Here is a 14,238-nt window from a genome sequence, read left to right on the forward strand (position 1 = left end):
CCACCTTACATATGGCTTTGTGTAAGACCTTTTCGTCTCTGGGCCCTAGCTCCTATTTACAAAATGAGGAGGCTGGATTTAATCAATCATCCCAATCCCTTCTGGTTCCAGTGCCCTGGGAAATATAGTGTAATATCTCTGTGACCTTGATTATAGACCTTCCTGAGATCATTCCTGTGCTGGGCCTTAGAGTTTGGGTTATCCGAAGAGAGCATGCTGACTGGGAAAGCCCAGTGGGTTTGATCTCGTCCTTACTTGCATGCACTGTGGTGTTGGAGCCCCTGAACCTGTCAGTCTGTGTCCTGGGACATTTGCCTTCTCTAATGTGCCATGTGCTGTGCACACACTCCTCACAGCAGTTCATGGTGACCACAGGGAGGGATGTCTGGAGGCCTGTGCTGCTTCTCAGGCAGAGACATGTTAGAGGAGAGCATATGTGATTAGAAACTTCTTAGTGGTATAGGGCCAGTGGCCACGATTAAGCAGAGCAAAATTCTCCTGACATGTACTTAACAAAGACTGTCACTTGCCCCAACTAGCTGCTGATGTCTCCCATTGTTCCTTGGCTCTTAGAAAGAAAAGTTTCAAGATGATCCGGTCCCAGTCCCTGTCTCTTCAAATGCCAGCACAGCAAGACTGGAAGGGTCCCCCAACGGCCAGTCCGGCCATATCTCCTGCAACCCCGGTGCTCCCTGGAGCCACTTCCCAGCCCACGCCAGCACCTTATGCCATGCCTGAGTACCAGCGGGTCACCATCAGTGGAGATTACTGTGCTGGGGTAAGGTGTGTGGGAGTGTGGTGTGGGCCCAGGGGCCCTTGGACCTTTAGGTCATGGCCACCCTTGAAGCCTGGCCCAGTCTGTGGGTGTCTGGGAGGTGGTAGAGAGGAGGCTCAGGACTCTAGAGAGAAGGAGAGTCCTACTAGAAACTTTGGGTGTGGGAGTGTCTAGGGGGCCTCGCCATCTCTCTGTGGAGGGCCTAGACCTGCAGGCTGGCACATTGGCTGAGACCTGTAAGTTCCATGTGTTCTCCAAGCCCAAAACACATCGCGTGTGGCTTTGTATAAGGCCCTTTTGTCTCTGGGCCCCTAGCTCCTAGTGGGCCCCAGTGGCCTACTGAGAAGGGTGGCAGGTTGGACCGTTCAGTGTTCCCAATGTCTCATGGATTCAAAGTCATGGTTTGTATAAAATCAGTTACAGCTGATTTAGCTCTTTTGTGCTTAGGGTCAGTATCCTTAAATACAGACAAGATCCCCTCAAACAGGAAGAAGGGCTTGATTAGAAAGTAAACAAGCTTTTTTTTTTCCACTAAAAGTCCATTTAGAGATAATGTGACATAAATATATAAAGAACTTTCTTGTTCTTTTTTATAAATGCAGAGTATTCCATTATATGGACATATTGCATGATATTTATGTTAAGTTCCTGTGGATGGGAATTTAGGTGGGAAACAATGCAGGCCTTGTCTGAAGTTCAGCATCCTGACGAGGCCTAGGTGTCCTCCTCAGGCCCATGGGCAGAATACTGGAAAGGGAGAGAGGAGGTGGGCTGACTGAAATATGAATGAGAGGACCTTGGCCTGGAGTGTTACCTGGCTTCTTTATACCAGTCTGGTGCCTTTTAGGGAAGGCGACCCTGACTCAGGCAGTTAGTTTCCAGAGAGCTGCGTGGCTGAGAAAAGCAGACCCTCTGCATGGTACCCAGAGAGTCTGCTACCAGCAAAGGGTCTGTAGTCCCTACAAACTTTGTTGGTAGCTGCTGCTTCCCTGGGATCCTGAGCACCCTCTCTGATCTCCTTGGTCATGGGCTGAGCCCCTTGTCGTGCTGAGTCATTGGCTTTGCTGTGGTGGTGGTGGCAGGGGGAGGATATTGTTTTGTCTAAGATGTTTGTGCCTGTTCACCTATTCCTGTTGTTTTCAGAGGCCATCTTTGGAGGTGAAAATTAGCACACCTTTGTGGGGACAGTTGAGATGGGAAAGGAGAAGCCTTCCATGTTAACCAAAAGCAAGGAGTGATATTTAGTCAAAGTATAAACACATGTGTGGGAAAGATATAGACCAACTTCTTTCTTCTGAGGATGAAGTGAGGTGGGGGAAGGAGGACAAAGTATCCATGATGATTTATTTATTCGCACTGTAAGACCTCTGAAACAATTATGAAATAGCTTTGCAAAGTAGATGCATGGGCTGCTGTTATATTACCTTCAGTGCTTGTCTGTAGGCTCAAAGCATTTCAAAACTAAATCTGGTTATTTTGTTAAAGCAGAGTAGGAAAATTCCAGGACCAGTTCTACCTACTCTGTGTTCCTCCAGTGTCTTGCATTTCTCTCTCTGTGTCACTCATCCCCTTCCCTGCCTGTCTAGTGACTTGTCTCCCCAAGCAAACCCAGATTTCTGTGCTACTCATGCTTCCTGAACTAACTAGTACTGACAAGCCCATTGGAAGGTGGGCACGGGTCTCACTCTCTCTGAATATGAAGCAGCTCTGTACAAATAGAGACTCCTGAGCTTTGGGAATCAAATTAGAACAGAGTTTGAAGTTTGACTTTAGAACTTCCTGGAGACTGAGTGACCCTTTCTTGGCCTCGGGTTCCCCATTTGTAAAAGGGGAAATAAAATCTATGGAAGTGTCTAGTATATAACACATGGCTAAAGTCCTATTGAGTGGATGAGTTGGGTGATCATCAGATTTCATCAAAGCCAGGACTTGTCAAAGCAGTGGGTTTTCTTTTTCTTTTTTTAATAGTATCTCAAGGACCTATGGTTTTCTCAACTGAAAATGATGGTGCTTATCCCCATTAGGGATGGGATCCAGGCTTTGTCTTTTCCTGTTCTGGGTTTAGCAACAGGCTTGCAGTTTGATCAGCAGCCTGTGGAGCCAGTGTCTGGAAGTATAGGCTGGAGTACCCACCTACCTCCCAGCAGCCCTAACCTTCTTCCTATGTTTCCTGTGTCAGGCTCCCCGAGACCACCCCCAGGTCAGTGACTTGCTAAGACTCCCAGGACTCAGTGTCTAACTACCCTCAGCTATGATGTATCACAGAGGAAGGACACAGATCAAGTCAGCCATGGGAAAGCCGCCTTGGGGCGAGGTCCTCAGGACATCAGGGCAAGCTTCCAAGAGGCCTCTCTCAGTGGAGTCAACAAACATAACACCTTCAGCATCCAGTGGTGATGCACATGTGACGTGCTGTCCACAGGGAAGCTCACTAGAGACTCAGCATCCAAGGTTTTTATTGGATCTGATCACACATCTGCATGCCCCCAAATTCTAGACTCTCAGAAGGAAATCAGGTGTCTCTCATAAACAGTATTGTTTATACTAACAGTTTAGACATAATGAGCCACTCCTGTTGGTCCAGGAATGGTAGGAAATCTCCCAAAATCCAGGTTCCCAGGTGCCAGCTAAGGGCCAGCCTTACAGGCAGATCCTTCCAAGCGTGGTGTCTCCGGCCTACTGTGTGAACTCTCTTCTTCATGCCGCCTGCTGCAGATCACTGTGGAGGACTATGAGCAGGCTGCCAAGAGCCTGGCCAAGGCCTTGATGATCCGGGAGAAGTATGCCCGGCTTGCCTATCACCGTTTCCCAAGGACCACAGCCCAGTACCTGGGTCATCAGCGAGTTGACACTGCACCCTTGGAAGAGGTTCTCCCAGGTATGGAGTACTGGATGGAAGTGGGGTCCTATGTACCCCAACAGTTGGCTAAGACTGTTTGTTGGCTGAATGTGTTTTCTCCCAGTGATGTTTTTAGGGGGGAGGCCCTGGTGTTGGGTTCTGCTGCATGAATGTTTGCTGGGATGGGTTTTGGCCCTGTGTGGAGATGAGCTGTAGAAGTTAAAAGGGAGATAGGGAGCTCACATGGGCTATTTAAAACAAGCAGTCAACCAGTAAGTGCTAATTGGTGGGAGGATGGGTCCGGGTGGGGGAAGGTGCCTTTCCGTTCCTGGCGTAGGGGAAGTAGGTGCTGGAGTCAAACATACCTGCAGTTATATTTGGGCTCTACCACTTGCTTGTATCATGAGCAAGGTATTTCTCTTTCATTTTCTCAATCTGTAACATGGGAATATTAATAATATCTATCACCTAGGGCTGTTGTGAAGATTGAATAGGCAAATGTATGTGGAGTACTTAGTGCGGCTCTGGCATCTAGTGAGTGTTCGATACAGTGGCTATATTTATGCTGCCAATTTCAGGGAAGGGGAAATGAGAGTGGGCAGGGCAGCCTTGTATTGGAGTCTATGTGGCCTGTGAAGGACCTAGGAGCAGTGGAGGCTGTGCGTTAAGTTATGCAGGTGAGGACAGTGGGAAACCTCACTTTTGAAAGCCAGGGTCAGGGAGCAGCTGAGCACTGGTGGTCTGAACCAAGGCCCAAGACTCTGGCTGCCTTGGATGTAGTTGGTAGCATCAGGTTTTATCAGTCTCTGGCTTCCTTGAAGCTTTCAGTCTTGTGCATTGAGCATCTGTTACCACCCTGACCTCTGACACAAGCGAGGGACTTCTGAGCTGGCCTGTGGTTGGGCCTGAAGGAGGACATCTTCCCCCAGTGTGCTCTGCTTTGGCTCCTCTGTGATCTTCCCAGCTGCTCTGGGTCAGCCTGTTCTGAGCACTGAGGAAGGACACCCAGCCAGCTTACCCGCCAGGGCCACTGCTTTTGATGAGGAGCCAGGGTTTCCTGTTGCCTAGGTTGGCAACTGGGCTGCTGGTCGTGTTGTGGTGTTGGCTGATCTCAGAGTTGAAGCCTCCAGTTTCCCATCCCATGCTCCTTTGGGAAGGAGGTAGCTTCTTCATCTAGCTCCTTGGCTGCCCAGGGCTCAGAAAAATGTAGGAGGACAAGGAGGAAAAGGGCCGTCATTCTCCTCTGGGCAGTCCTAATGCAGTTTATTCTTTTGTTGAGAGAAGACGCAGCTTTCCTCCCTCTTCCCCGCTTTACATTCCTGGGGATCCCCGAGGGCCAAGGAAGCTGAAGTCCATTTAAGTTAAAACTAAAACAAAACAAGCATACACAAAAACCCTCAAAGTGGCAGTTATGTGACTGGGACTTAATCTGGGTAGTGGGTTACAGCAGTGACCAATGCAAATCAAAGTCTCTGACCACATGCAGAGTCCTATTTTGAGTAAAGAAGACCTATAATACCAAGGAAAGACAAGACACACAATTATTTTACGCAGTGCTAAATGCTCAGGCGACAGAATAAAGCAGGGAAGGGGACATGCACTGTGAGCGAGGTGAGGGTGGTTGGATTTTAGAATGGCCAGGGCAGGCCTCACTCAGAATGTGACTTTTGAGCCCACAGGAGCTCACAGGTCAGGGATTCAAGGCCTCGCTCAATCTGTTTTGCAGACTTCCACCCTCCCCCACTGCCCCAGGAAGACCCTTACTGCCTAGATGATGCACCCCCCAACCTGGGCTACCTGGTCCGCATGCAGGGGGGCATCCTCTTCGTGTATGATAACGAAAAGATGCTGGAGTGCCAGGAGCCCCACAGTCTGCCCTACCCTGACCTGGAGACCTACACGGTGGACATGAGCCACATCCTGGCTCTCATTACTGATGGCCCCACGTGAGTCAGCTCTCCCCAACTCCCCGCATTGTGTGGGTGCTGTTTTGTAGGAAGGAGTTGTAGGCTTTCCTGCATGCACACCACCCTGAATTTTCCTCCATGGGCTAGCATGTTCTTAGAGTTGTTTCTGCCTGTCCCTTTTGCATGCATTGGTGTGGAGTTTCTGTTGCTAGTGACCACTTGGATACCTTAAAATGACTGTCACTCCCTCTTTCCATCCATGCAAAACAACAGCCTCACAGAGAGCTGCCAGCCTGGGGTGGCCTGTGCATGGAGGAAGAGAGATGAGCAGTCTTGCTTCAGGTCTTGGGTTCTGCTTCAGGCGAGCTGACTTTCACCTTCCCTTGCACATGGATATTCCTCTGTGCTTGTCCTGGGGCCTGTCTTAGCAGATAGACACAGCTGCTTCTTGTTGGGGTCCATGAGGAAGCAGGGTGGCATGAATTATGGCCAGTTCCACATGGCTGCAGACTCAGACACGTGGTGGGGCATTTGGGCTGCAGGGGGGGGGTGGCCACAGCAGTGACCCCTCACCTTGCTGGCCTAGGAGACCTCCCTACCGGGGGGCACCTTCTCTATTCAAGTGGGTGGAAACCTGAGGCATTAGACCCAAGATATTTCTGTCGCAGTGACAAATATCCTATACTCCTAATCTGCCCCTATTGTCTTGTCCTGGAGCCTCGGGGTTGAGGGAGCTTCAGGCCTTGGAATTTGGGGACATTTGGTCATGAGTTGGTGATACCTCTGCATCCTAAGGTGGGCAGGAATGACTTACAGTGTAGTCGTTGATTATATTGTTTGATATTCTGGACAATTAATCCCGTCTTTAAACAATTCAAGGTGGGTAAGGATGGACAGGAGGAAAGAAGAGGGGCTGAGGGAGGGGGACTTACTGAGCATCTGCTTTGCTCACTCAGGCCCTTTCCCAGGCATTCAACTTAACTCTCACTTCAGCCTGGGGTGTCACCATCTCAATAGTTATTCAGGAGAGTGGAGGCTCACAGGTAATTGCCTAAATACACACAGCTAGAAGTCAAAGGCCCCGTGTCTTGACTGTCCACTCACACTCTGGTAGAGGTGTTGGTCAGTTCATCTGGGTCTGTGCAAAGCTGGGAGCTCCTCAGCCCTCCCTGCTGTGTCTGCTCAGCGCCCAACCCTTCCACTCAGGGTGGGCCACCCATGTTGGAGGTCTCCAAACAGAGTCTGAGGCAATGTCTCAATTGTGGTCTCTCTCTCTTCCCAACCTTCAGGAAAACATATTGTCACCGACGACTGAACTTTCTGGAATCCAAGTTCAGCCTTCACGAGATGTTAAATGAAATGTCTGAGTTCAAGGAGTTGAAGAGTAATCCCCACCGAGATTTCTATAATGTGAGAAAGGTGCGTCACAGCTAGTGTTTAAGTCACCCACCTGGTCTCCCTCCTGGTCTGGGCCAGCACTCTGTGAGAGCCTCAGGGCTCCTTTGCTGGTGTGACTCTTCTTAGCCACAAGAGCATGATGTGTACATGATGCATACATGCGGGAGGAAGACTGGCGAACTGTGCCCTTGTGTCAGGCTGTGTCTCAGGTGGCTTGGTACCTCTCCACATCGGTGCTATGCCTCTGTTGGAGTATGTCCTCCTTGGGAAGAAGGGCCCAGCCACTAATTGGTCACAACAGTTGAGCACAGGCCGTTTTTAGGATAGGGAGCAGTTAGATTCATTATGGAGGGAGAAAGCTGTATGACTTCTTAGGACTTGGGAGTTTGTGGTTTTGCATCCTTTGGAATCAGGCCCAGTAAAGAAAAGCATGTGCTGTATTCCTGTCTCTGTCCTTCTACGCATTGAGTGGATGAGTGGCTTTGGCACCCTTAGCCTGCAGGGTGTCAACAGAGCAGCTGTTTGTGTTAAATGGCCATGGTCTCCAGCGTTTCCATTTTCTTCCAGTTAAGTAACCCATAGTGCTCACAGTTGATGGTGAGCAGGATTCACTTCCTGCTGACATGAATTCCCTGCCTGTTACCTTAGGGATAAGTGTTGTGACAGGGGTGGTTTTCAGGGAGAAGCCAGAACTGGGCTGTCATAAAGGGTGAGTAGGAATTAGCCAGGCAGAGGGTGGTGTAGGAGAGTGAAATGGAGGCATTCTGGGTCGGGGGGAGTAGCATGTGCACATGAGGGCAGGAGAGAGGAGGAAGTTTGAGCAGTGTATGGTCATGACTGTGGGCAGCATGGTATGGCTGGAGTTCAGGTGTCGGGGAAGAGGAGAGGAGAGGGTGGATTAGGGAAGGTTCTCGATCATGTGGGGTACATGAGCTTCTCAGAGAGGGCAAAGGGTGAGCCTAACATGGACTTCCAATTGGATGGTACCAAGAGCCTTCAGAAGTGAGAGCTTGGCTTCAGCTCTTGGTCTGTGCGAGACTTGTGGAAGAGTCTTGGGGATTCCTGGGTAGAGGTGACAGATCATGTGTGAGGTCACCTGTCTGGGCATTTTCACCATGACCACCATTTGCTCCTTCTCTGTGAGCCTTGGGTGTTGAGACAGGTGGGTGCCCGTGAGAATTCTCAGCCCTGACTGAGGCATCCTTGGTACCCATCACGTGCCCTGGCAGGTGTCCCAGGAAACTCCTTGCCCAGCCCAGTGTAGCCCTGCATTCCCTTGCCCCAAGACATGAATGTTCTGGGCCTACCTGATTCTGTTTCCTGCTGCTTGGAGCCAGGTTGTCTGTGGTGCTTTCTGTGCTGTTTGCTTCTGAGATGGCCTAGTGGCTGTTCTGGAGCTCCCTGTCCCATCTGCTCCCTGGATATCATGGGAAAGAGACCTGGTGTGGGGCTGTGGTTATACATCAGATCTGATCCCTGTCGGTGTGGAGGTTAATGTGCTCTCCGGACAAATATGACCTCGATATCCTTGCTGTAACACAGTCCATAAACATGGACCCAGGGTGGCTGAGTAAAGTCTGTGCTCTCCCCTCCTGGATAGAGGAGCCTGCTTCCTGGGTTCTGGCTGCTTTATTTCACCCTAAAAGCCTACTGTGGGAGAGGAACTGCTCTCTAGAATCAAGGGTGTTCAGGAAGAGGAGGGGGCTCCCTATTTCTGAGGTGGCTGTCGTGTCATCTGGGTAGGCCAGGGCTAGGCTCTGAGGGTAGGAGCTGTGGCATGATCTTAGCAGGGGTTGGGTTATGGCACAAGGATTCCCCAGTCAACAGGATGGTAACTGAGACATTGTTTTCTGTCCAGAGCTAAGACAGAAGGGCTGAGTGTGCTTGCTGGTTGGGAGCTGCATAAGACTGTGGCATTATTCACTTTGGTCAATGTCATGTCAGGGATCACAAATAGGTTTCCTCTTCCTTGCCAAGCCTCGACTGGTTAGGAGTGGCTCCCTGAGGCTATTCCAGAAGCTCAGTGTAAAGAATGCTGCATCTGATTATGGATGTACATGAGAACGGAAATGGTCAGCGCTAGCTCACGTCCCAGGTATGGGCTCAGCCCTGTGTTGAGACCTGGATCTTGGGCGAAAGTGGAGAATGGGCTTATATCTTCTGGTGAATTGAAAATCCTGACCTCCAATGACAGCCTTTTTGACTTGTTCCTAAAAAATAATCTCCTTTGAGATGCTGAAGTTTGGATCAGGTGCTTCCTGGATTGTCCAGTTGTTTTCCTTTTATATCTTGTGACTGATGGGGGTGAGGACAGTCTGAACCCCCTGTGGTGTGTCATTGGTAGGCTGGAGGACATAACCAGAAGCTCAGAATGTGCTGAGTCATGCTGAGATAGTGGAGCCAGGCTGTGTCCTGCTGAGCTAAGCCAGCCTGACCTTCTCTAGCGCATCCCACAGGAGCCCAGTCTCATTCCTGAGGCTCTGGAGCCCTGACTATGTTTTGAGTTGTTTTAGTGGCTTGACTTGCTGGGAGAAGTGACAGGATTGATGGCAGGAAGGACCCTAATGAGTGAATGATGTGTCCAATGACAGTGGCTGGCTGAGGTAATGTACAGAGAGGTCCAATAGATCAGATGTCTGGTTTGGCATGTCTTAGAGATGACCAACCAGCTGTGGACAGCATTCCTTGGCTTCAGGTCAGTACCTTCTTCCTCCCCCACCCCCCGCCCCCAGCCCTGGCAGAGAGCCCAGTTAACTTCAGTAGTAACTACTGGAACAGGCTGGTAGCTGGGAGCACCCTGGGCTGTGAGGTCCCTCCCTGGGGACCTCCCTTAGGCCCCTTGGGCTCATGGAAAGAGACTCAGACTGCTCATGGTGACTTTAGGGCTTCCTTCAGCTTAGTCTCGTGGCTGTCCTGTGAGCAGAGCACAGTGAAAAAGGAAGAGTGGGGATGAGGCATGTGGAGAGATGGGAGGGACCAGGCAATATTAGCAGGGCCTTCATCCTAAAATTAATGGCAGTGTTTAGTAACAGAATCAAGCTGAATTTTCAAGATCCGCTGTAGCTTCTTTGTGCAGAGAATGATTGAACCAGGGCAAGAGAAAAAGTGGCAAGACAGGTTAAGAGGTCACTGTGGACTCAGAACAATCTTGGACTGTCATGGTGGTCCTGAGATGGCGGAGCACTGTGTGGATTTGAGATCAGTTTGGAAGGTAGAATTGATGGGACTGACTGGGGTGGAAGGAGAGGAGAGGGGAAGGTTGACAGTGACTCTTGGTTTTCCAGTGTGAACAACTGGGTGCCAGATGTACCATTTCCTGGGGTGCAGAAACCTGTTGGGCTCAGAGATGGAGAATCTCTTTTTGGATATATTAAGGTTGAGCTGCCTTTGAGTTACCCAAGTAGAAATATCAAGTAGGCAGTTGTATGTATAATTCTGGAGCTGCTGGCTGACAATACACATTTGGGAATTGTTGGTCTAAGAAGGAGATTAAAGCAGACCACCTTTGGAGGGAGTGTATGGTGAGAGGACAGGAGGACCAGGACCAGGCCTGAAGAAATGCCAGTACCAGGAGGTCTGGTAGTGAGGATGAGATGACTGAGGAAGCTGAGAAGGAGAGGTCAGAGAGGCAAGGGGACAGCTTGGTGTTCCAGAAACTTGGCATGATATGGAAATCCTGGGAAATCCCATGAGGTATTCTGAGATCTGGCTAGGCTCCTCCCTGGTGCCTTATGCAGGGAAGCTGCCTTTCCAAGGAGTGTGGGGTAATCCACAGCTCCCAGTGCCTATCTTTGACTAGGATTTGCTCTGAGACCTGACTCTACATGCTGCTGCATCTTGGGGCTCAGATTTCCTGAAATTCGAGTGAGGTGAAACTGGCTGAGAGGGGTGTGGTGGTGACCGCTCTCTCATTCACCCCACCTTGGATCTTTGCTTTTAACTCAATGGGAATATTAGGATTTCATGGGGCATTTGGTGGGCACACAGGGTCATGTGGAGTTACTGAAGCTATTGGAACCTATTGTACCTGTTCATTTGTTCATCTATCCATCGATTTACCTCCTACTTCAAACCAGTCTCTGGGGCAGGAGCTGGAGGCCTAGATGCATCAGATATGGACTCTGTCCTTGAGGAGTTTCCAGGCTATAGGAGGAGCAGATAGAACATATTAGAGGGGTCAGGAGGACATACACAGAGATGGGAATGTCTGAGTTAGACTCCCAGGCAATGGAAAGAGTGGGTCAGGTGTGCTTGGGGTTCAGGTTTGGCTTTCATGTGGAGGAGGTGGAAGGAAATGGATGTGATGGGCAGGGAGGAAGGAAGGCATTCCAGGCTGAGCAAACTCATAGGCAAAGCAGCACGGTGTGGAGTACCTGGCACCCCAAGTACCTGTAAGTGGTTTGCCATGGCTGGAGCTACTGGGCAGTGGGAAGGTGAGAGCTAAGACCTGAAGTAGCCTCCATCCCAGTCTCAGGTCCTGGGCTTTACAGCTTTACAATGCTGGGCCACTGATGATGTATTAAAAGGGGAGAGGCCTGATCCAGTCTACATTCTGCAAAAATATCCCAATGCTGTAAGGAGGTAGACTGGGCAGCAAGGCTAAAGGGAGGGAGGCCAATTCTGAGGTCTAGAGGAGGAGGGGCACCCAGGTACTGGGGGGCACTGCCTCCATAGCCCATATGGTGCTCAGGCTCTGTGCTCCACGTGGAGGCTTGGGGCTCTTTTGTTGCCAGTGGAGATGGCCTGGCTCACCGGGCAGTGGATGCTGTGTTCCAGGTGGACACCCACATCCATGCAGCTGCCTGTATGAACCAGAAGCACTTACTGCGCTTCATCAAGCACACGTACCAGACGGAGCCCGATAGGACTGTGGCTGAGAAGCTGGGCCAGAAGATTACCCTGAGGCAGGTGTTTGACAGCCTGCACATGGACCCCTACGACCTTACTGTGGACTCACTAGACGTCCACGCGGTGAGTGAGCCTCTGTTCTGGTGCCTCCGCAGAAAGCAGCCCAATGGGGACTCAGCCCTTGCAAAATGCCATGGTTGTGCTTGGAGGGTGCTGGTTGGAGAAGCAGCTCTTTCTTGGCTGCTGGTGGAAGCTGTGGAAGGAGTTTAATGTCAGAGAATACAGAGCTTGGTGCAGCTGTGGGACACAGGAGGCATATATAACATGGGGTCAGATAGGTGCAAGTTCTAATCCCACTTCTGCCACTTAGGAGTTATGTGACCTAAGCAACTCACTTTTATTTCCTTGTCTGTAAAAGGGTGACTGTTGGGTGCCTTGTTAACTTCATAAAGTTATTAAAAACACTGAATGATGGTGCAATTGCTGTGGAAACAGTGTGGTGGGTCCTCACAAAGTTACTACAGAATTACCATAGAACCCAGCAATTCCATCCCGAGGTGTGCACCCAAAAAGTTGAAAGCAGGGGCTTGGATACTTGCACACCAATGTTCATAGCAGCATTATTCACAATTATCAAAAGACGAAACTAACCCAAGTGTTCATCAACAGATGTGGCAGATACGCACAATAGGATGTTAGTTGGCTTTAAAAAGGGATAGGAAACATTTTAATGCTGATAATTCAGTGGTCTAGTGTCTTGTGCTCTCTCAGCTGGCCATGTTTTTCACCATGGTTCCTTGTAGCTCAAGGCTTTTGACACTCCATAGAATGCTTCATCAAAGGACCCCATGGCTGACTGAGTGAGGGTACACAGTCCTAGTCCTTAGAAACTTCCAAGATTTCACTCAAGAAGAGATACGGACTGGGCACTGGTGGCTCATGCCTGTAATCCTAGCTACTTGGGAGGCAGAGATCAGGAGGATCACGGTTCGAAGCCAGCCTAGGCAAATAGTTCATGAGACCCTATCTCGAAAAAACCCTTCACAAAAAAGGGCTAGTAGAGTGGCTCAAGGTGTAGGCCTTGAGTTCAAGCCCCAGTATTGCAAAAAAAGAAAGAAAGAAAAAGAAGAAAGAAAGAAAGAAAGAAAGAAAGAAAAAGAAAAGAAGGAAGGAAGAGAAAGAGACAGAAAGAAAAGGAAGAGAGAGAGAAAGAAAGAAAGAGAAAGAAAGGGAGAAAGAAAAGACATGGAAGCCACTTTTCAGTGTAGCCACACATAAGGCTACCTTGTAAGGGCCTGGAGAAGGCGGTGGCTGCAGAACAATGTGGTGACCTGGCTGGTGGTCTCTTCCCTGCAGGGCCGGCAGACATTCCATCGCTTTGACAAGTTCAACTCCAAATACAACCCTGTGGGAGCCAGTGAGCTTCGTGACCTGTATTTGAAAACTGAAAACTACCTAGGAGGAGAGTACTTTGCTCGGATGGTCAAGGTGAGTGAGCCTCACCCTCTCCAAGGCCTCTCTGATACCTGAGGCATCTACCTTCAAAGAGTGGGGGCCCTGCATGGCCTCCTGTCCCTTCCCCTCCCTTAATGCCCCTCTGTCCAGCATGCAGCTCAGGCCAGCACTGAGGAGCCCAGACACCCATGCTCTGGCCCTGGTCAGGTCCTGAGCACAGGCAGCTCGTGCTGTGCAGCTGACTTCAGGGAAGAGAGGGGAGGGCGTCCATTCTGGCAGAACTGGTGACATCCTGGTGCCATGCCTTGTCTGTGTGTAGCCCGAACTCAGCTGGGTGCAGGTTGGCTCATTGCAGAGACATGGCTGCTGCCTGGCCTGGTTCTGCAGGTGCCAGTGCAGACCCACAACCTACCTCCCAGGGGAAGTCTGTGCTGACATGGCACCACTGGGGATTTAGATCAGCCTGCCCACCTGTGAGCAGGTGACTGAGGGAGCGCAGGGCCCAGCTGGGGTTGGGAGTCTCCAATGTAGCTGGGAGGCTGTTGGGCTGACCTGATTCTTCTTGGTGCCAGGAGGTGGCCAGGGAACTGGAGGAGAGCAAGTATCAGTACTCAGAGCCTCGGCTCTCCATCTATGGCCGCAGTCCTGAGGAGTGGCCTAACCTGGCCCGCTGGTTCATCCAGCACAAGGTCTACTCACCCAACGTGCGCTGGATCATCCAGGTGCCCCGGATTTAGTGAGTGTTGGTGCCCTTTTACCCTGTGACCTCTGGGGTGACAGCCTGTCTTGCAGGAGCTCATAAGTGCACGGGGAGGAGTGGTTGGCAAAGATGTCCTCGTGACACTTCACTCTTGCTCTTTGAAGAATACTTTGTGTGTCAAGGATTTGGGGGGAAACAACCACTCCTGCCTTTTCCTCACTGAAGGTTTGGGTGAGCCCAGGGAACGAGGTGACCTGCTAGGGGCCTACATTGCTGACCTTTCCCTGGCTATCACTCAGACCACCTCTCTCCTCCA

At 50.5% G+C, this 14,238-nt stretch overlaps 1 protein-coding gene across 10 annotated transcripts in view; it reads left to right on the forward strand.

Annotated features, from left to right (window-relative positions):
- The window catches only part of Ampd3 (adenosine monophosphate deaminase 3), a 43,359-nt gene that overhangs the window by 18,193 nt on the left and 10,928 nt on the right, over positions 1 to 14,238 (forward strand). For all 10 annotated transcript variants that reach the window (XR_002212768.2, XM_020169279.2, XM_074041250.1 and 7 more), the window contains 7 exons: positions 574 to 778; positions 3,491 to 3,653; positions 5,341 to 5,560; positions 6,811 to 6,940; positions 11,696 to 11,890; positions 13,124 to 13,255; positions 13,795 to 13,958. Coding sequence is in view for 9 of the 10 variants with exons in the window: in XM_020169279.2 (XP_020024868.1) it covers positions 574 to 778; positions 3,491 to 3,653; positions 5,341 to 5,560; positions 6,811 to 6,940; positions 11,696 to 11,890; positions 13,124 to 13,255; positions 13,795 to 13,958 (1,209 nt within the window). In the remaining variant the exon portion in view is untranslated. The remainder of the gene's footprint in view (positions 1 to 573; positions 779 to 3,490; positions 3,654 to 5,340; positions 5,561 to 6,810; positions 6,941 to 11,695; positions 11,891 to 13,123; positions 13,256 to 13,794; positions 13,959 to 14,238) is intronic.

Source organism: Castor canadensis, chromosome 1 (genome assembly GCF_047511655.1).
Source record: "Castor canadensis chromosome 1, mCasCan1.hap1v2, whole genome shotgun sequence".
Lineage (NCBI taxonomy): Eukaryota > Metazoa > Chordata > Mammalia > Rodentia > Castoridae > Castor > Castor canadensis.